Source organism: Vicugna pacos, chromosome 10 (assembly GCF_048564905.1).
Source record: "Vicugna pacos chromosome 10, VicPac4, whole genome shotgun sequence".
Taxonomy (NCBI): Eukaryota; Metazoa; Chordata; class Mammalia; order Artiodactyla; family Camelidae; genus Vicugna; species Vicugna pacos.
Window position 1 is genome coordinate 7,327,379 of NC_132996.1, and position 22,051 is coordinate 7,349,429.

Consider the following 22,051-nt stretch of genomic DNA (forward strand, 5'->3'; position numbering starts at 1 on the left):
ATACCAGGTCAGACGGTGAAGGGCAACACAAAGACTTAGGAAAATGCACTGTAATTAGAGGTAACCATTATCACTGGAGAAAAGGAGGGTGAGACAGCCTGTTCTGAATTTTATGAATCTGCTATATTGAATGAGCACATAATTAGAAAGAAACTAACGGCTTCAATTTCATGGTAACTCGAAGATGGTGCAAGGGCAGGGAGGGAAACTGAAGCAAGTGCACACCTGTATTTGTAGAAACAAGAAGAAAAAGATCTGAAAACAAATAAACTGAAAGAATTATTTCAAAAGAAGTGATTTTATGATGTATAGGTAAATGAATCAGGGGATATTATACTAAAGTAAGCAATTATGGTCAATTCAGCTTGCTTTCAGAGTGATCAGGTGCTCCCCAGGATTCTTACCTGCTTCATTCGTGCGAATCATTCGCGATGGGGTGCTTGGGTCCCCAGTCCCGATCGGATTGGTGGCCACCACTCTAAACTCGTATTCCACCCAGGGGTTCAGGTCCACTGCCATGGCTGATTCCATGTCCCCTGTTATGATTTCTGGAACTACAGAGAGGAAGGAGATTTCACGTCAACAGGAGGACCGGAAATGCTTACCAATTGCCATCAAAGATCTCACAGGCACTGACGACATCAGCACAGTTCTTTGTGACGTGGGGCCATTGTGTCACCTCTGGTCTCAGTAAAATGAAAATCAATCTTCGGAAGACTTGCACGTGTCAAAGTTGGTTGTAGTTTGAATTCTTTTATCTTTCCACGTAGACTGACATAACATAACTTGCTATTAACTACACTAAAAATCATTTGGTCGACCTCTCAGCCCCAGATAAGAGGCCAACTCATCTTCTAATTTTAGCAAATAGTTCTCATACTTCTAGGGAAATTTCTCAAGCAGCTTGCCTCTCCCAGTCTGGGCAACATGCTTAGCCACTTGGCAGTTCCAAGCAGCAGGTTAAGCATACACTTCACTAATTAAAAACCCCCAGTTTGTGATTTCAAAGGGAGAGCTCTGAACTCTCCTTGCAGTGACTTCTGTACTACATTTAGATTTTATTAAAACATCAAATTATGTGTCAATATAACTACCATGTAGTAAAGTATTTTTTATATAGTGTTTATGCTCTGTTTGGAACTGTTTTTCTTGTTCACTCATGTCTGCTGTCTCGGAAATATTTCTGGAAGAACACTTGTGATGGGGTAAAAATGGGGAAAGTGGAGGGCCTCTCTTAAGACGTGCAAATGTCCTCTGGATTTACGTCAGTCCTGGATTTCTTTTAAACGTATCAGGCTGGTGGTGGGTGGAGGCTCTTGGTTTGATGGCTCAGTGCACTTTCACTATGACAAGGTAGAACTAAATGCATCATGGCTTCCCCGTGAAAATCCCGTTTGAAATGTAACAAGAATATTACCACATAATCAGCTCCATGAAAGGGGAATGATCAGAGCATAGTCAGAGTGGGCGGTCAGACAAAGCTCAGCCCGATAGAGCTGACTTTTTTAAGCAATGAAGACATGGAAATAAGTCTTTGGCTGAAATGGCAAATAAGCAACATCCTTGGAGTCTAGGAGGGAGGGGGAAAGGCCGCTGTTCAGTCCACAGCTTGGTGGAATGATGAACTGTGTTGGCCAGACGTAAAAGTGGGACCCCCAGCCCTCCCTAGACCCTGCCGTCCACTGGGTCACTAATACTTGCCTTGGGCCCATCAGGACTACTGTTTCATCGCTTTCTGTTTATATCAGTTACTTCAAGCAGCTCCAAACATCTCAGTCATCCCTCATCCCTTTTATTCTAATCCCCATAGAATTCTGCACATTTCCTTTTTCTGGCTCAGTTCCCATTCTCTCCTACTGTGTGAAATCCATTTACTATGGCCTTTGGAATTCGTAATCCATCATTAGCAAAATTCCCATTTACTCACTCTTCTTTCTGAACATTCTTCCAACTTTTTACTCCAACAGAGACCTGAATCCTCTCTGAGACAGCCTTATGCCTCTCGAGGAGTGGCCCTCCTCAGACGCTTAGCGAACAATAGCCAGTCTCTCTCAGTTCCATGTCTCTCCTCCCTGCCGCCTCCTCAAATATCTCTAATACAAGCAATGCAGGTCATTTTCCCACTTAAAAATGAAACCAAATTCTCAAAATTTCCTCTCCTTCCAGCCTTCACCTAGTTTCTATGTCTTGCAAATATTAAATTTTATATATGAACAGGTAAACAGAAAATTTCTTCTGTACGTAGCACAGGAAACTATATTAAATATCTTGTAATAACCTATAATGAAAAGAACATGAAAATGAATGTATGTATGTCTATGCATAACTGAAACATTATGCCATATACCAGAAATTGACACATTGTAAATTGACTGTGTTTCTGTTTCTTTGATAGCATAACTTCTTGAGAGCTATTTGTGCCTTCATTTGCTGTCTCCAATTATTTTCTTTCCATTCTCTCTTGAATCCACTCCAATCAGGCTCTTACCTCCATCATTCTACCATAACTGCTCCTGTCAAGATGACAGTGGTGTCTATTGCTAAAACCCTGTGGTCGGGTCTCTGATCCTTATCTGACGTGACCTAGCATCGTGCTTTGACACAGTTGATCATTCTCTCCTCTTTGAAACACTTTTCAAAACTTCTGATCTTGTCCTCCCTGGTTATGCCTTATCAGTCTCCATTGCTAGTTTCTTTCTGTCTTTCAGATGCACCTTGGTTCTACTAACTCCCGTTTTTTTTTTTTACTCCATGGTGAACTTATCTGGTCTCATGGTTTTAAATAGCCTTTGTATATTGATGACTGCAATATTTTCAGCCCTGAACTTGTGCCCTAAACTCCAGAATCATGTGTCCTATGGACTATTAAATATTTCTATTTGGGTTGAGTTCTTGGCCTTCCTTTCCCCCACCTACTTCTCCAGGGTTCCTTTTTCAGGGAATGACAATTGCTGTATCCAAAATTTGGGGGACATTCTAGATTTCTTTCTTTTTCTCCTGTCCCACTCCAACCCATAAGCAAATTATGCCTCCTTGGTCGTGGATTAAGGATGTTGACTTCTCCACTTCCCTTTATAGCAAGACTTCTTAAGAGTTGGCCATATTAACTTTTCTCCCATTTTCTCCTGAATCAATTCTTATGCGACTTTAGTTCTTGCTATTTTACTGAAACTGTTAATGTCACCATCTCCAGTGACTTCTGTGCGACTTAAATCACTGATCATTCCTCATCATACTTGCCATGTCAGGAGCATTTGACACAGGCGATTACTTTCTCTTCCTCAGTAGATTTTATTCTTTTATCTGCCAGGATATCACATTGTCTTGGTTTTCCTTTGAACTGAATGGTTGTTTCCCCTCTTATCTTTGGATGGCTCCTCCTTTCCACAAATTCTTACTATTGGAAAGCTTGAGGGCTCAAATTTCATCTTCCTCTCCTCTCTATTTTATGCTTCTATCCTTGGAGATCACACTGCAGTCTGGTGGTTTAAAATGCAATTTATATGCCAATAGTTTCCCAATTTATATCTTTATTCTAAACCTCACTCTTAAACTCCAGCCTCGTATATCCAATTGCCCACTTGATATCCTTAGAGGCCCCATCTCCAAATATAGTCAAACAGGCGGTTAGGGTATCAGCATATTAATTTGGGGGAGACACATTTCAGTCCATAGCAGGCAGGTTGCAATTTTTAAAACGTTTAAAAAATTTTAATGAAAATATAGTTGATGTACAATATTACAAAATATAGTTTTAGGTACACTAATAATGATTCAACATTTGCATTCATTATGAACTGATCACCACTGTAAGTCTAGCAATCATCTGTCCCCAAACAAAGATATTACAATATTGTTGACAATATTCTAATGCTGTTTATCACATCCTTGTAACTGATTTATTATATAACTGGAGGTTTGTACCTCTTAATCTCCTTCGCTATTTCACATTCCCAGCACCAAACTTCTGACAACCACTTGTCTATTCTGTGAGTCTGTTTTCACTTTCTTTTGTTTGTTTGTTTGTTTGTTTTTGAAATCGACATATAAGTGAGATCATGCAGAATTTGTCTTTCTCTGATTATTTCATTTCATTTCAGAGCATAAGGCTGTCTAGATTCATCTATGTCATGTCAAATGGCAAAATTTCAGTTTTATTATGGCTAAGGAATATTCCATTGTTTATATAAATACCATTTTTAATCCATTTATCTATCAATGGACTCTTAGGTTGCTTCCATATCTTGGCCATTGTAAATAATGCTGCAGTAAACACTGGAGTGCATAATACATCTTCTTGAATTAATGTTTTTGTTTCATTTGCATAAATACCTAAAAGTGAGATTTCTGGATTGTACAGTAGTTCCATTTTTCACTTTTTTGAGGAAGCTATTACTATCCTCCATAGTGGCTCTCCCAATTTACATTCCTACCCAGAGTGCACAGTGGTTTCCGTTTCTCCAGTTGCTCACCAACATTTATTTGCTGTCTTTTTGATAATAGCCATTCTGATGGGTGTAAGGTCATATCTCACTGTGGTTTCGATCTGCATTTCCCTGATGATTAGTGATGCTGAGCACCTTTCCCTGTGTCTGTTGGTCATCTCTGTGTCTTCTTCGGAAAAATGTCTATACAGTTTCTCTGCCCATTTTTTAATCAGGTTGTCTGATTTTTTGACATTGAGTGGTATGACTTCTTCATATATTTTGGATATGAACCCATTGTCAGATGCATAATTTGCCAATATCTTCTCCTATTGAGTAGACTACTTTCTGTTTTGTTGATAGTGAGTTTCCTTTGCTATGCAAAAACTTTTTAGTTTGATGCAGTCCTGTTTGTTAATTTTTGCTTTTGTTGCCCTTGGCTGAGGAGACAGATTTATAAAAATATTGCTAAGATTGACTTCAAAGAGTATACTATATTTTCTTCTAGAAATTTTGTGGTTTCAGGTCTTACATTTAAGATTCTAACCCATATTTAGTTTATTTTTGTAGACGATGTAAGAAAATGGTACAGTTTGATTCTTTGGCATGTAGCTGTCCAGTATTTTCAGCGCTATTTATTGAGAGGCTGTCTTTTTCCCACTTCATATTCTTGCCTCCTTTGTCATAGATTAATTGATTGTATGTGTGGGTTTATTTCCAAGCTCTCATTATCTGTTCCGTTTATTTATGTGTCTGTTTTTGTGTCAGTAACAATCTATTTTAACACTGTAGCTTTGTAGTAAAGTTTGAAATCAAGGAGTGTGATACCTGCAGCTTTGTGTTTCTTTCTCGAGACTGCTTTGGCTATTTGTGGTATTTTGTGTTACCATACACATTTTAGAATTATCTGTTCTAGTTCTGTGGAAAATGCCATTGGAATTCTGATAGGGGTTGCACTGAATCTGTAGATTGCCTTAGGTAGTATGGTCATTTTAACAATATTAATTCCTTCAATCCATGAGCATAGTATATATCAATTTGTTTGCATTGCTTTCAGTTTTTTCCTTCACATCTTTTACCTCCTTGGTTAGGTTTATCTCTCGGTATATTATTCTTTTGACACAATTTTAAATGGGATTGTCCTTTTAATTTCTTTTATTGATAGTTCAATGTTAGTGTACAGAGACACAAGACATTTCTATGTATTACTTTTCTATCTTACAAATTTAGTGAAATCACTTATAGGCTGTAACAGTTTTTGGTGGTGTCTTTAAAATTTTCTATATTTAGTATCATATCATCTGTAAACAGTGAGCTTTACTTCTTCCTTTCCAGTTTGAATTCCTTTATTTATTTCTTTTCTTGTCTGATTGCAATGGCTAGGACTTCCAGTACTAGGCTGAATAAAAATGGGAAGAGTAGACACCCTTGTCTTGTTCCTGATCTTAGAGGAAATGCTTTCAGCTCTTCACCATTGAATATGATGTTAGCTGTCAGCTTGCCATCTATGGCCTTTATTATGTTGAGGCATATTTCTTCTATACCTACTTTGTTGACAGTTTTTATCATAAATGGATATTGAATTTTGTCAAAAACTTTTCTGCATCTATTGTGATGACACCTAGATCTTGGGTTCTCAGTCTCCAGAACTGAGAGAAAATAAATTTTTGTTGTTTAAACCATCTAGTTATAATGTTTTGGTATGGCAGCCCAAGTAGACTAATACACTACCTCTCCCATAGTACTTCTGATCCTTCTTACAATATAATATTTATTTTTTTCATTCATTAACTTCTAAGATATCATATAACTAACATATTTATTATGTTCTCTGTTTATTGTTTGTCCTCACCCATATGGATATAATCTCCACAAGGGTAGGCATTTTTTATTTTGTTTTGTTCACTCATATATCCGAGGTGCCTAGATCACTATCTAGAAAGTGCTCAGTATATTTTTGTTGAATGAATGAAAGTGGAATTTAAATTGCCAGATATGATCAAGAGTTAATTTCTGTTTTAATCTTGATGTAATTATTTCAGAATTTGGCTAAAAAATAAAATTAATATAAAGTTTTAAATTATCCTTCCTCCCAAGGCTATAGATATTTATGTTCCCTTACCATAACTATAGGTTTTAGATTCCCCTCCCCATTCCATGTCCTCTCCACTATACTTCTAATTCCTCTTTAAAAAGAAAAAAAAAACAGATTTAGAAATTCTAAATTCATTCCTACTTGTAAGGACTATAAAAAAAATTGTAAAAAAAAAAGCATGAATTGATAGTATTAATATTTTTGATGAAATAACATACAATATGAAATAGATTAGAAACTTTTTTATAAAATTAGGATTTTGATTTCAAATGCAATATTGTGGAGATTAAAGATAATGGAGACTGTAACCAAAGTAAGTATTTTTAAAGCCTTGCAGGTATCTTTCTATGAAGATAGTCTCTCTGGAACTCTGGGGACAAATTGGTTTCAAAAAAGACATTCTTCTTCAGAGAGAACATACAGCGACTAAAAAGTATGGATGACTCTATATTGATTCAGGGAGAGAAATTTGTTACAATGCTTTTCCTACTAAAAGAATTGCATACAAAAACTAAACTAAAGTAAATAAATGTTTAGTTGATAAATTTAATCAACCAGTTAGTCAGTGGAAAATATATCCACAAATAGCAGGTATAGCACTGACTGGAGAAGAGTTAAGAAACAAATTTGAATTGAATAAACAATGGCCAGTCAAGTCTATGATTATAAGTGATTTGGTATTCCTAAGTAGACATAATAAAAAAAAAACTAGGTCAGCTAATACTGCTCAATAATATAGGCAGTATTGATAAGTTAATTCCAGATGTGCTCATCTAGATGGTCCATATGCAATTCATTATTTCATTTGTCAAAAATGAAGAACTCGCTATTCTTCGTACTCATGTTGGTGTATAAAGGAATCTGAAGAAATTTTAAAACACTAGCTTGTGGACTGCATTATCGTGATCAGGGAGTTCCAACTGCAGATCCAGATCTTTTTGTTGTTGTTGTTCTAACATTTATTTCTGCCTTAGCACGTATCTGTACTGAAATTGATTTAGATGAGAGAGCAACTATGCATACAAAGACCGATTGCCCCAGTGGAGATGGTGCAGCTCCAGAGAGACTTCTTTGCCCATCACAGGCATGAAAGAAGTGGTCAGTCTGAGCTGGGGGCAAAACTCAGGAAGCATTTAAAACAGCTACTTTAGAGCACATGAAAGCTGCGAACTGCTCCTTGGTGGGCTTGCCTGGAGGGGGGCGTGCCTCCACCAGTAGCCGTGAGATATGCCGAGTTTTAGAGAAATGTGTGACCACTTTAGGTGAGGAGAGAGCTTGCTTGTGCTCTATTACTATCGAGGGCAAATAAAACTGATCATTTATAGAAATATATTTCTGAAAAATATGCATTTACTTTATGAATACAGTACCACCACAGATTTTTATAAATACTTGCTGAACTGAATTGAAAAAGAACTCTCTACTCAGAAATGTTTCCAGCATTCAAAACTATATTAGAAAGATAAGAACGCAACTTTATATTAGGGACTTCTAAAGCAAATAAACAAACCACCAAAATAATATTTGGTCCAAACACCTAAGCCCTCTATACATAAAACACACACACACACACAGACACACACACGCATGCGCGCGCTCATTGCTTTTCCATTTTTCCATAGCTTACGCCAAAAATTTTTACAGTTTATATACTTGTGTGTGTGTGTATATATATGTATATATATATATGTATATATATATACACACCCATCTGTCTGTCTGTCTGTCTGTCTGTCTATCTACCTACCTACCTAACAACAAAAAGCAGAAACAGGAGAACCAAGGCATGTGAGAAGTCAGGGGATGAGAGTAACCTGGAAACTATAGGAGGAAGAGTAGATGTCCTGGATTGCCATGTCATCTGTTAAGGTCAGAAACACATGAACGTGGGTATGGGATGAGCAAGGAAACATAGGTATGTATCACAATGTGCCCATAAGGGGATCTTCCCAGGAAGCAGGCAGTGTGGGCAGTGGGGTAAGATGGGCAGGGAGCACAGCCACAGGCAGGAGACTGAGTTTGCTGGTGCACAACACCAGCTCTGAAGGTGAATCCGTCTCTTGGCTCCAGAGCAAAAGGTTTGTGCTCTGGCACTAAGGATGAGATGGGAGCATCCCCTAAATGGAGATTACAAGAACTCCCGTGTAAACCTGTTCATGTGGTTTGAATTTGTGTCCTTTCCAAAATTATCTACCAAACATAGGGATTCCCCTAATTTCTTGTGTCTACAGTTGTATCACAGAGTTAAAATGGAGCTAGGAATAAATACCAATTATATATATTATAAAATAAATATTTACACATGTACAGTACACTATAATGATTAATCAAACTTAATTCTATATATTAATATAGGAACTTAATATCAGGAAAACCCTTAATAATTTGCAGGCAGGTGAATATACTTTCTCTCCACCAAATATAAATTTTTATACAAAAATAAGTTTCTGTTCCAATTTATTTAAGTAATGAAGTGGACCACTTTACTCCTGTAACATTCAGATTAATTGAGTTTTATGGTTACTGCACTCAGATATTTTACTGATTCTATATTGCATTTCCATGCAGGTAAATCAATTTTAAATTTAGATAGAAAATAAAACAAAATCACAAATCCCTACTCAGTATGGACAACTGCTTCTGAAGATTACATTCATAGATATTGTATGTTTTTCTAATACCAACATGTTAAATAAGTAATGACTATTAAGTGAGTGCAACTTCACATATCCCTGCAGACAGCCGCATTTGGAGAGAAAAGGGAAGTCTAGTTATAACGTGAAAAGAAAAACATCCAGGAAGAAAATGATTTTTAACATAAGGCAACTATAGTGCAAACATCTGAGAAGTAAGCATTAAAATGCTTCATTGTTCTAAATAATGTAATTTTATGTTAGACTTTTCTTTTTATAAATAAAACAGATATGTGACTACAAAGGGACAAGGCACTGGAGTAATGGAGCAGGTCTGTGTCTGTCTTGGTGGCTATTTGAATCTACAGAAAAAAATTGCATAGAATTTAAAAACTTTATGTAAAAAACTGCATATAAATTGCATATAAAGTTGAATATAAAAACTGGTGAAGTTTAAATATGGGTTTATAGCATTGTATCGATGTCAGTTTCCCGAGTTGATCATTGTACCATTGTTGTGTAAAATGTTGTCATTTGGGGAAGCTGAGGGATGGGCACACAGGAAATCTTTGTACTAGTTTTGCAACTTTTATGAGTCTAAAGTTATTTCAAAAAACAGATAAACACACATAAATGGTGTGGTCCTTCCTTGGAAAATGAAAAGAGAAGAAAGCAAAGCGGCTTTATAAAAAGAAGTAAACAATGGTTAATATCATAATAAATAACAAAATTTCCAGAATCCAAAATAATCCTACTGAGATTGTTAGCAAATACAGCTCGTGACATAGGAAGCGGCCCTGGTTGTGTCTGGCGTTGCCTTCGAGCCTCTCACCTGTTTTGACGGTTTGCCAGCCCAGGGAGAAGGGGCTGCGAGCCTGCAGGTTGTAGGAAGAGACTGGGCTGTGGTTGTCCGCAGCTGGACTCCAGGACAGTGTGGCTGTGCTCTCGGTGATTTCCTCAACGATCACTATGCCTGGTGGGCCTGGGGGACCTACAGGCAAAACGGGATGGATAAAGTTAAGGACAAGCCACGAGAAACTATTTCCAATAAAGACCCAGTCACACTATGTAATTATCTTAATGAAATACATATTTCCTAATGGACATTTGACAGTAAAAAAGAGACAGAATGCAAGCAGGTTTCCATGATTTCTGGGAGTAACTTAATTATAGCTTAGATTTTTTTCCCTAATACTTTGTGCTTGGAGGCAACTACCATTTTTATAGAAAAGGAAAAAATAATTAGAAACAAACACAAGGATTTGAATGCCAGTATCAATTATGACTTGAAATCCATCACAGCTTACAGAGACAGCAGCAGAGAGTGACAGGCACTGCTGTCAGGAACAGAAACAGTCCCATCATTATGACAAAGCTACAGGTGTGTGGACCTAATTCTCCAGTTCAGGAAACCTACAATGTACCAATAGTGCCATGTGCCTATCAAGTAGCTTCAACTCCAATGGGGGAGAAATGAAGTCTCTGAAATAATGAGAGTTTAGACCAAGGATGGGTGGATTCTAGAAGTGAGGCATGGGAAAATGTTGTGGGAAGTTAAAAGGAAGGTGTGATTTGATAATGATGATGATGATGATGATGATGATTTATGATAGGGGTGAGAGGGTGGTGAAGATTATTCTCCTTTTGATCATAAAAAATTAGTATAGAATAGTGATTATCAATCTGTGTGCATGTAGACTCTAGTTTCAAGAAATAATCACGATCTGATGTGAGGAAATATAGACCTTTGTATTATTAATTCTAAAATAGTGACTTCTAATATCATTGAAAAACGTGTAGAGTGTTTACATTTTAGTGGCTAAAAAACAATGTCAGTTTTATTATTAACATTCTTCTATTCCCCAATATGGACAATTCAGGTTGTAAGGATGCTTTTATTTTCAATGAAAATAAAATCTCGCCCTTAAATACTTTAAGTTTTTAAATTAGTTATTCAATTCATCCTCACGCAGCAAGTTGCTCTCTGGGTTTGGTGATTATGAAGTCTGAGCAGTAAGGGCTGACCTAGACTGCCAGAAGCTGAGTAATGGCGAAGCGCTAAAGGCATGGGGGCAGTTAGTAAAGACCTCTGAGTAGAGAATTTCAAGAAGGAAGCATCGCCAAACAAATGATGGCTTTAGGAAATGAGAAGTGAGCATTTTTATCAAGGGTGAGAACCAGCAGCGGACAGCAGAGACCAAAGATGTAAAGGACAAGGACTGTTCCTTCAGGAAGGTGGCAGAAGATTGGGACTGGGGGAGGAAGTGTGGAGGAGAACCACGAGAGGTGGCGATTTTTTTTCTCTGAGTGAAATGAAGGAAGAAACCTTGAGGAGAGAGAGAGGCTTTTGAGATGGTGAGAAGGGAAGCTGGGAGAGCTCATTTGGGAAGGTTCTCATTTTTTTCACTAAAGAAGAACAGAAGTAAAGGTGATTGGGTGAGAATGGGACTGGGATCTAGAGGCCAGTGGGAAATGTCTGGATAAGCCCATGTGAAAGAGGGAACTACAAACATTCTGGAATAGTACTGGAGTCCGAGTCTGAAGTGGAACGGACCGACACAGCAGGTTAGGCTAGAAAGCCGGAAGCAGGGCCAGAGAAAGTGGTTAATTGGGCTCATTCAGGTTTAGCTTATGAGTTCAGTATGATTTATCAAAGATGCCAATGGTGTGAATGACCAGGGCCTCACGGTGGACTGGCGAGTCAAGTGAAGCCAGGATGGTGCTGGCAGACTAGAGTAAAAGAACGGAGTCAAGGAAATCGGGTTATTATGAGGAGAAGACAGAAATAAGAAATTGTATTGTGAGGAGAAAATTGTACAATTTGTGATCAAATGAAGGGAACTTTTGATGAGAGTTTGTGTTTATCTGTAGAAGTGGACAACGTAATTATTAGGTCAAGGACTTATGGAAGAATGTTTGATGGGTCACCAATATGAGTGTTCAGAGCATTACCACAGTAGCTAAGGATGAAGTGTGGAAAATAAATGAGACCCAGGTGCTGAAGATGCCGAACAACCCGTAGACTGCACTAATATGGATACAGAGGAGTGATTATAATGGCAATAATATGACACAGATAAAAGTATTAACTGTAAAAATAACATCAATAGCTACCATAAATGCATTGTATTGTATGAAGTCACGGCATTAAGTATCTTTCAAACATTAACATGTTCCCTGGGTTCTATGTCACTGTGAGATGGGTGTTAGAATCCTTATTTCATAGAGGATGTAATGGAATCTCAAAGAGATTCTTTGGTCATTTAATAATCAATAAGTTACTTAGTCAATAATCTTGTTGGACGTTAGATGACACACAAGGCAGTAGGTGTCAGAGCATCTGCTCTAGTGAGGAGAGGTTATTTGCCCAAGGCCCTCTGCTAGTGAGTGGCACAGCTGAGATTTGAATTCAGATCTCTGACACCCACTGCCTAGTGTAACACCTAACATATAATAAGATTGTTTATTTATTATTAACTGACCAAAGAATCTCTTTGAGATTCCATTATGTCCCGATTTGATCAAGGAATCAAGATGCACGGAGATCCTTCTTCCTTTCACTGTTAAATCTAAGGAGTAGTTTCCATTGAAGGAATTAAAGAAAGAGGAGGATGCGTGTTTCAGGGCATGGCATATTTAAATTAAGCGGTAGAGGTAGAGATGACATTTGAAGGCAATATTTAAGACTTTGCTGTAGTCTGTGTATGAGATAGCCACCATCATTTCTTTCTTCTGTGTACGTGCAGGTCATTCCTCCTTGAAAGTTGGAGACTATTCTCTTCCGCTCTTGCATGTGGGCTGGCCTACAGGCATACTCTATTGACATACTGAGGGTCTGGTTCTAGGCCACCATGATAAAACGAATATTGCAATAAACCGAGTCACACAAATTTTTCGGGTTTCCAAGTGCATGCGAAAGTTATGTTTACATTACACTACAGTCTGTCAAGTGTGCAATAACATTATGTCTAAAAACAATGTACACACCTTAATTTAAAATATTTTATTGCTGAAGAGTGCTAACCATCATCTGAGCCTTCAATGAGTCATAATCTTTTGGCTGGTGGAGGGTTTTGCTTCAATGTTGATTTCTGCCAACTGATCGAAGCGGTCGTTACTGAAGGTTGAGTTGGCTGTGTCAGTTTCTCAAAACAAGACAACAGCGAAGTGTGCTGCACTGATTGACTCTTCCTTTCATGAATGAGATCTCTGTAACATGCAATGCTGATGGATAGTATTTTACCCACAGCAGAATTTCTTTCAAAATTAGAGTCAGTTCTCTTAAAACCTGCCACTGCTTTGTCAACTAAGTTTATGTAATATTCTCAATCCTTTGTTTTCATTTCAACAGTCTTTACAGCAGTTTCGCCAAGAGTAGATTCTGTGTCAAGAAACCACTTTCTTTGCTCATGCGTGAGAAGCAGCTCTTCATTTGTTAATGCTGTTACCCTGAGAACACAGGACTTCGGCCACACCCACAACCCACACTTCTACTTTTAGTTCTGCTATTTCCACTACATCTTCCTCCACTGAAGTCTTGAATCCCTCAGAGTCATCCATGAAAGTTGGAATCAACTTCTAAATTCCTGTTAATGCTGATATTTTGACTTACTTCCATGAATCACAAATGTCCTAAAGGCATCTAGAATGGTGAATCCTTTCCAGGCTTTCAATTTACCTTACCCAGCTCCATCAGAGGAATCACCATGGCAGCTGTAGCCTTATGAAATGTATTTCTGAAATAACAAGCCTTTAAAGTCAAAATTACTCGTTGATCCACGGGTGGAAGAATGGATGCTGTGTTAGCAGGCGTGAAGACAATGTGAACCTTGTTGTGCATCTCCATCAGAGCTTTCAGGTGACCAGGTGCATTGTCAATGAGCAGTGATACTTTGAATGGAATTTTTTTTTTTTTTCGGAGCAGTAGGTCTCAATACTGGGCTTAAAATACTCAGCAAACCATGTTGTAAACAGATGTGCTTTCATCGAGGCTTTGTTGTTCCATTTGTACAGCACAAGCAGAGTATATTTAGCATAATTCTTCAGGGCTCTACAATTTGGGGAATGGTAAATGAACACTGGCTCCCACTGAAAGCCACCAGCTTCCTTAGCCCCTAACAAGAGAGTCAGCTTGCCTTTTAGCTTAGAAGCCAACATTGACTTCTCTTCACTTGGTATGAAAGTCTTAGATTGTGTATTATTCCAGTACAAAACTGTTTCATCTACATTGAAAACCTGTTATTTAGTGTAGGACCTTCATTAATTATCTCGGCCAGAGCTTCCGGATAACTTGCTGCAGCTTCTACATCAGCACCCAATGCTTCACTTTGTAATTGTACGTCAAGGGGACAGCTTCTTTCCTTAAACTTCATGAATCAGTCTCTGTTTGACTTCAGACTTTTCTTCTGCAGCTTTCTCAGCTCAGCCTTCATTAAATTGAAGAGAGTTAGGGCTTCATGCTGGATTGGGTTTTGGCTCAAGGGAATATTGTGGCTGGTTTGATCTTCCATCCAGACCTAACACTTTATTCATATCAGCAATAAGGCTGTTATGCTTTCTTATCATTCTTAATGTTCACTAGAGGAGCACTATTAGTTTTCTTCAAGAACTTTTCCTTTGCATTCAAAACTTGGCTAACTGGTGTAAAAGGCATAGCTTTCAGCTTATCTCAACTTTTGACATGCCTCCCTCACTACGCTTAATCATTTCTAGCTTTTGATTTAGAGTGAGAGACATGCGACTCTTTCTTTAACTTGAACATTTGGAGGCCATTGTAGGGTTATTAATTGGCCCAATTTCAGTATTTTCATGTTTCAGAGAGCTGGAAGGCCCAAGGAGAAAGAGAGATATAGGGCGACAGATGGTCAGCGGAGTAATCAGAAAACACACACAAAATTTATCAATTAAATTCGCCTTCTTGTATGAGTGTGGTTCATAGCATCCCAAAACAATTGCAACAGTAGCATCAGAAATCGCTGATCACAGAGCACCAAACAAGTACAATAATAATGAAAAAGATGAAAATATTGCAAGAATTACCAAAATGTGACACAGAGACAGGAAGTGAGCCAAGGCTGCTGGAAAAATGATGCTGATAGAATTCTTTGATGCAGGGTTGCCACAAACCTTCAACTGGTAAAAATGCAGTATCTGCTAAGTGCAATAAAATGAAGTATGCCTATATTTGACCCACACGACAATGGTAGAAGTGACACAGCACGACATTTGAGAAGTTATAAGAAGTTCTACAGCTTCATCCCATGTCTCCTGGAATGCTTTTGGAAAAATCCAGCTGCCTACTTAGAAGTCCCATGAAACTGAGGCTACCATTCTGTGAGGGAGTTCCAGCTCTCCATTTGGAGAGAAGGAGATCCAACTTGCCCTCAGCTATTCTAGACATCTCAGCCCAGTCACCAGACACAAAGTCTTTTTTTTTTTTTTGCAATGGTTTCTTCAAAAAAAATTTTAATTATTTTATTTTATTTTTTTATTGAAGTATAGTCAGTTACAATGCATCAATTTCTGGCATACAGCACAATGTCCCAGTCATGCATATACATACATATATTCATTTTCATACTCTTTTTCATTAAAAGTTATTATAAGATATTAAATATAGTTCCCTGTGCTATACAGAAGAAATTTAATTTTTTAATCTGTATTTATATATAGTGGCTAACATTTGCAAGTCTTAAACTCCCAAGTTTATCCCTTTCCTCTTCCTTTCCCCAAGTAACCATAAGATTGTTTACTGTGTCTGTGAGTCTGTTTCTGTTTTATAAGTGAGCTCATTAGTGTCCTCTTTTTCTTTCTTTTCTTTCTTTTTTTTTTTTTGACTCCACATATGAGTGATATCATATGGTATTTTTCTTTCTCTTTCTGGCTTACTTCACTTAGAATGACCATCTCTAGGTCCATCCATGTTGCTGCGAATGGCATTATTTTATTCTTTTTTATGGCTGAGTAGTATTCCATTGTATAAATATACCATACCTTCTTTATCCAGTCATCTGTCAATAGACATTTAGGTTGCTTCCATGTCTTGGCTATTGTATAAAGTGCTGCTATGAACACTGGGGTGCGTGTATTTTTTCGAATTAGAGTTCCCTCCAGATATATGCCCAGGGGTGGGATTGCTAGATCATGTGGTAAGTCTATGAAGTCTTTGAGTGGCTCCAGCTTAGCCACCATTGTACTCATGTGCATAAGAAATCCCAGGTAAGAACATGGCTATGCCTATCACAAGAGCAAGTAATAGACAGATGTTTTAAGTCACTAATTTTGGGGACATAGCAGATAGTTGGAACAGACTTTAAAATAGTTTGATTTGAGCGTTTGTTGATAGGTAGGGAATTTTTCAGGAGATACTTAAGATTCTTTGAAAAAAATACTTGAAATTTAGCTATCATATTCAAATAGGAATAATTACCAACATAACTCATTTATTAAGTTCTTCCATATTGTTTCATTTATTCTGTTCCATTTCATCCATTCGACTTATTCACCTCTTTGAAGAGCATTAACAACCACCTACATGTGAGGCATGATAAATGTATTGTGAAAAATAATTATTTGTTAACTTCGACAAAATAGTTTGCCTTTCTGAGTATTAAAAATCTCTACTAAAATGTTTAAATTAATTCTCTTAAGAAAGGTGTATTTCTTTTAATAATAGGCAATAATTACTCTAGGTATTTTTTTAAAAAATACTTCAGCTCAAACAAAAAATGGGGTTTAGAACATAATTAATAAATCTCCAAGTAGTCTTCTTTATATATGGCTGTTTTCCAAATACAGTCCTTAGCAAAATAATCAGTGACAGTGAACAAGATTTATGTACCCAGTATACTGATTGCAACTGTGCAATTATTTACAGTTACAACCATTGTAAATAACTAATTGTCCAATAATCACATAATGTTTAAATCATAAAATCTTATAATAAAATATTAGCCATTAAACTGCTTAATATCTAATAGTATTTAATGATATGGGAAATGTTCACAATATACTAAGTGGAATGCAAATTTATTCATAAATATAAATGTATAAATAGTAATTTGCCAAATGTGTATAAGAGAGACTGGAAAGAAATGCATTAAAGCATAAATGGTGATTATTGCTTGGAGCTGAGGATATAAATGATTTAAATTTTATCCTTTATACTTGTTTGGATTTTCTAGTTCTGTACAATAAGCTTGCATTATTTCTAAAATTATTTTTAAGTCATCACTTTATAGAAAGCTTCCATATTGTGATATGTATGCACTATTCTAGGTTTATTCTATTTAACTAAACATTTGCTGAATGCCTAGTATGTGTGTGGAGAGCACCATGGCGGTGGTGGGAGAATGGTGAGGGAAACAATTTATAGGAGGATAAAATGGGGTCCCAGCCCCCAGATGTGTTTAAAATCCAGTGGCAGAGACAGATCTTTTACAGACAACAAATGCCAGGCAATGATAATGTTACGCATTAGTACACTGTACATCTCAATATAGCATGTTACATTGGCTTTAATTATTTTTTCTGTAATTTCCACCTGTCTGAATATTCAACATGGTAATTGGCATATATCAGACCCTCAATAAACAGTTGTAGAAGGGATGAAAGGGAGGAGGGAGAGGATGGAAGCGATATGCAAAGACCAAAGGATTATGTTTTAAATTTGAAATGTTGTATCACAATTAACAAGCTTAAAGAATATTTAAAAATAATTATCCAATAAGAAAAAGATCTAATATGACAACCTCTTTTTTTGTTAAATCAAAATATATCTGAGTTAACAATTTTTTTTTCCAGTTAAGTTTAAAATAGAGTGGGTTGGTAGTAAAAATGACAGACTAACTCCATGAATGAAGAAAATATGCCTTTTCGTATGATTTAATAACAAAGCTCATCATTATTAGAAACTTGGAGTATTAAAGTCTATGGACAGATAATTTTTCTAAATCCTTGTAAGGCTGAAAGATTGTTATAAATATATTATTGTAAATATTCTAAAAATTAGTGACACCATTAACCTTTTAAAACAGAGCAAATGCAATTTTAAACCATAATAGAAGTGAAAATGAGTTTATGGCTATTAGTATTGATTTACTGATTTAAATGCTCTATGTACAGAGAAATTCTTTTTTAGACATTATATACTGAATGCTGGATGCAATCAATTATTTTCTGTATATTTTATTTAATTACATTAATATTATATTCATACAGTCAAAAGCCTGTTAATGATAGTCATATTTTCAGCATCTTTTAATTCAAAAAAAAATCAGGGAGTAAATTTTCTTTTCAAAGACTTTTATAGCTAATTCACACAAGACATCTCTGAAAATAGAGATACTATCTCAGAGATGACAAATGTGTGGCAGTAGCTAGTGTCTGAATATTATACAGATGCCACTCATTTAGCAGAAATCTTATTAATTTTATACTTAGCTGTAATGATTCAGCATCAGATGGGCAGAAATCTGGAAAATCCCCCTCCTCCCCACCCCCATGACCGCACTCATGTAGGCTCACTAAAATAAATATTTGATTTGAAAGTAGACCATTTAGGTAAATGGACACAGTCTATTTCTTCATGGCAAGGACTGCTGAGCAAATGACAAACCACAAGTGCCCTTAACTGAAGCTCTGTTCTAATGCATTCAATCTGTCTCAATCAAGGGCTCCCCAGGATTGCCATTAGACTGCTATCAGATCAACTCCTTCTGTTGACCTAATGTTCTGCTAGAAAAGTTTCTTCTCTTGAGAAGTCATTGACTTTCAAAGTTGAAAAATAAAATATACATTTCCTTGTAATCTCTAAAGTTGTTATTTTTATGCTGGTGACAGGAAACAAGGACTTAAGACTTCACGTAATAGTCAAACAATGTTACAGAGCCTTGGAAGGGTTACATTAACCAGAGCCACCCAGTTCAACCCTATTATTTTTCAGATGAAGAAGGAAAATTTGAGACTGAGAAATTCCTCCTCATAAAAAGAGATCCTTTAGAAGGAAAATGAGTGGAAGCAGGTGTCGGCTTTAGTCTAGACAACCAGTGGAGGAGTATCTCCTGTTTAAAGCAAATGATGACAAATTAACATGGTAACAAACAGGAAGTTCTGTACTGACTTCTGGTGAAATTATTGTCCGTAGACAAGAACTGATAGGCCAAGCTTTAAAGTTGTTGTGGTATGACTGTCCAGCCCTTTTTGAGGAAGAGTTCTTTGAAACATCTTCCTAACACTAAGACTGACTTCCCATAGCGAGCAACTTTTCTGGCTTTCTCTCCTGGGTAAGCATCAGTGAAATATTAAGCTTATTGGGATTCAAAACATTAAACAGTTCTTGGCTTTAAATGATTTAAACTAAAACGAAAAATTTGATACCACATATATCAAGGTATCTTAAATTGGTTCCATGTTCAAGCTCATAAATATTGCTTGGGGACAGACACTTCTTACTTCTAAACACATATAGGCACATGCGGCAGAAGAAAGGCAAGAAAGTATGGCAATCACGAAAGCAAAGTCATGAACTTGACCTTCTAATACTGAGAGAAGAGACTTAGCTACTGTCTGAAAGATTCGATTAATGTGGAGAAATAAACTCAATAACTCAGGCTGCAAAGAGTACTTTTAATTTTTATCATGTAGTTTAATTATGTGTAATGAACCATCCAGGACAAAGGACCATCTTATGTAGACCCAATTTAAAAGCCTATATATATATATATATATATATATATATACAATAAAACTTTCATTAAAAAGAAACAGTGAATAATGTGAGTAGATATGCTGCAGTACATCGCAGATTAATACCTAGCAGTAGCCGGTTGCTGAGGTCTTCATATTTTGGATAGAATTATGGAGATTTATGATACACCCTTATTGAGAATGTTATTGATAGTATATTTTTATGCAAGAAAATGTCTCCTGGAATACTTTGACATATTGAGTTGTCAAAGTCCAACTTTATATGGCATTGCATCTTTCTTTCTTTGCCTCCTTCTCAGATACTGTCTTAGCATCATTGTGTTCCTCATGAAGTCGAGAGGGTGTTCTTAAATTTCTTTACTAATTATCTACTTAATTTAGGTGACCCTTTCCAACTGCTCTCAATCCCATAATAATAATTAACTTTTTTTTAGCCAGGGGTAGTTAAGAATGGAAATGAGAGGTAAACAGTTCTAATTATTTTTCAAGAGCAGTTTTGCTTTCAATTAATTTGGTAAAGCTCACCATTTATTGTATCTATCCATCCATATATCATCATTATATTTATTATTATTCTTATTATCTATCCTTCAATCATCATCATCATTAGCTATGTTACCTGTTCCTTAAGCACGAAATTCTTCTCTCTCCTCACTTTACCTACTTAACACCTGTTTAGGCTTCGAATTTCAAGTCTCTGCTCAAGTTTCACTGCCTTCGAGGAAATTTCTTTGACTGTGCTGCCGAGGTAAAAATCACTGGATTATATACATTCATACAGCACCACGTACCTCTCATTCGTAGCTGAAACTTTCACAGTTGAAGTTTCATACTTGTTTGTGTAACTCTTTTATTAAGGGTAGGTTTCCTCTTTGGGTTTCAGGTACAGGAAGGCCAATACTGTGCCTGTGATTTGCTCCCGATTGTATCCGCACTGCTTAGTTCAGTGCTTGGAACTTAGTGTGTTTTCAACACAGATTTGTAATAGATGAATGAATATAATTTTCATTAACTCAACAGGCTAACATAGTTGTTGGGTCATTTTATTTACACATTTTCACTTCTGACCAATCAAGATATGAAAAAGGATAATATATCTTGACAAAATTATTGTGCTATTCTGAAAAAAGTCTCCTACTATATATTAAAAAATAGGATTCTAATTATGTTCTCATCTTTGCTAAATTCTCTTAATTAGATGCCCAACTGATCATGGTTTCTAAATGACAACAACAACAAATATGCTATTATGGCCTTTCAGATTCTGATGAGCAACAAAATCTCTGGTATTTTTGTAAAAAAAAAAAGTAGATTCCTGGACTATACTCAATAGCTTCTAAATTTCAATTTCTGTGACTAGAGTCTCAGCATTGTATTTTGTACAAGATGGCTAGGAATTTTTATACATCCTGTATTTCAAGAAAAACTGATCTAAAGAAAAGAGATTTGGATAAAAGAGTCAGAGGAATTTAATTGCAGTTCTGACTCCTTTATGTAAGAGATTTACTCAAGTTTCTGAACCTTGTTGATTCCCAGTTTCCTTACATTTAATAAAAGGGGGTGATAAATAGCAATATTATGTCAATACTATTATGAGGGCTACGTAGGGTAATGTATGTAAACGTACTTTGTAAATAGCCACACTGGTTCTACTTTTAAGTAACTCCATAACTTTGACAATGTCATATGATCTCACAATGCTTCTTTTTTTTTTTACCAATAAAAATGAGAACCTATGCTCCACATTTGATTTATCAAAATAAATAAGAATTGATTTGAAAATGAGTTGAAAAAGAAAGAAATGTACAATTTGCAGATTCAATAAACAATCTCTATCTTCATGGAGTTTATAATGCAATAAGTTTAAAATGATGCTGAAATGATAATGATTTAATGTGCACCTATCAGGTAGAAGGTAATGTACTAGATGTTACGTGTTTTTTTCTCTAATCTTTACAGCAAATCTGATATTGACGTCTCCTTTCCCACTAATGAGAAGACTGAGTCTCAGAAAGTTCAAATGACTCACCCAAGGGGACGTAATATTCCAACAGTGGACCTGGGGTTCAATCCAGATTCTTAATTGCATGTGTATCTGAGTTTTAAATCTATGCTAGTCATTACTACACAACACTATTTCACATAATTCAACATAGACAGAAAATGTAGATTTCAGAAGTTTAAAATTTATT

The 22,051-nt window shown here is 36.3% G+C and overlaps 1 protein-coding gene across 5 annotated transcripts in view; it reads right to left on the bottom strand.

Annotated features, from left to right (window-relative positions):
- The window catches only part of CNTN5 (contactin 5), a 1,006,880-nt gene that overhangs the window by 54,556 nt on the left and 930,273 nt on the right, over positions 1-22,051 (bottom strand). For all 5 annotated transcript variants that reach the window (XM_072968929.1, XM_072968925.1, XM_072968928.1 and 2 more), the window contains 2 exons: positions 9,985-10,143; positions 405-554 (listed from right to left, as the gene is read on the bottom strand). In XM_072968929.1, the coding sequence (XP_072825030.1) occupies positions 405-554; positions 9,985-10,143 (309 nt within the window). The remainder of the gene's footprint in view (positions 1-404; positions 555-9,984; positions 10,144-22,051) is intronic.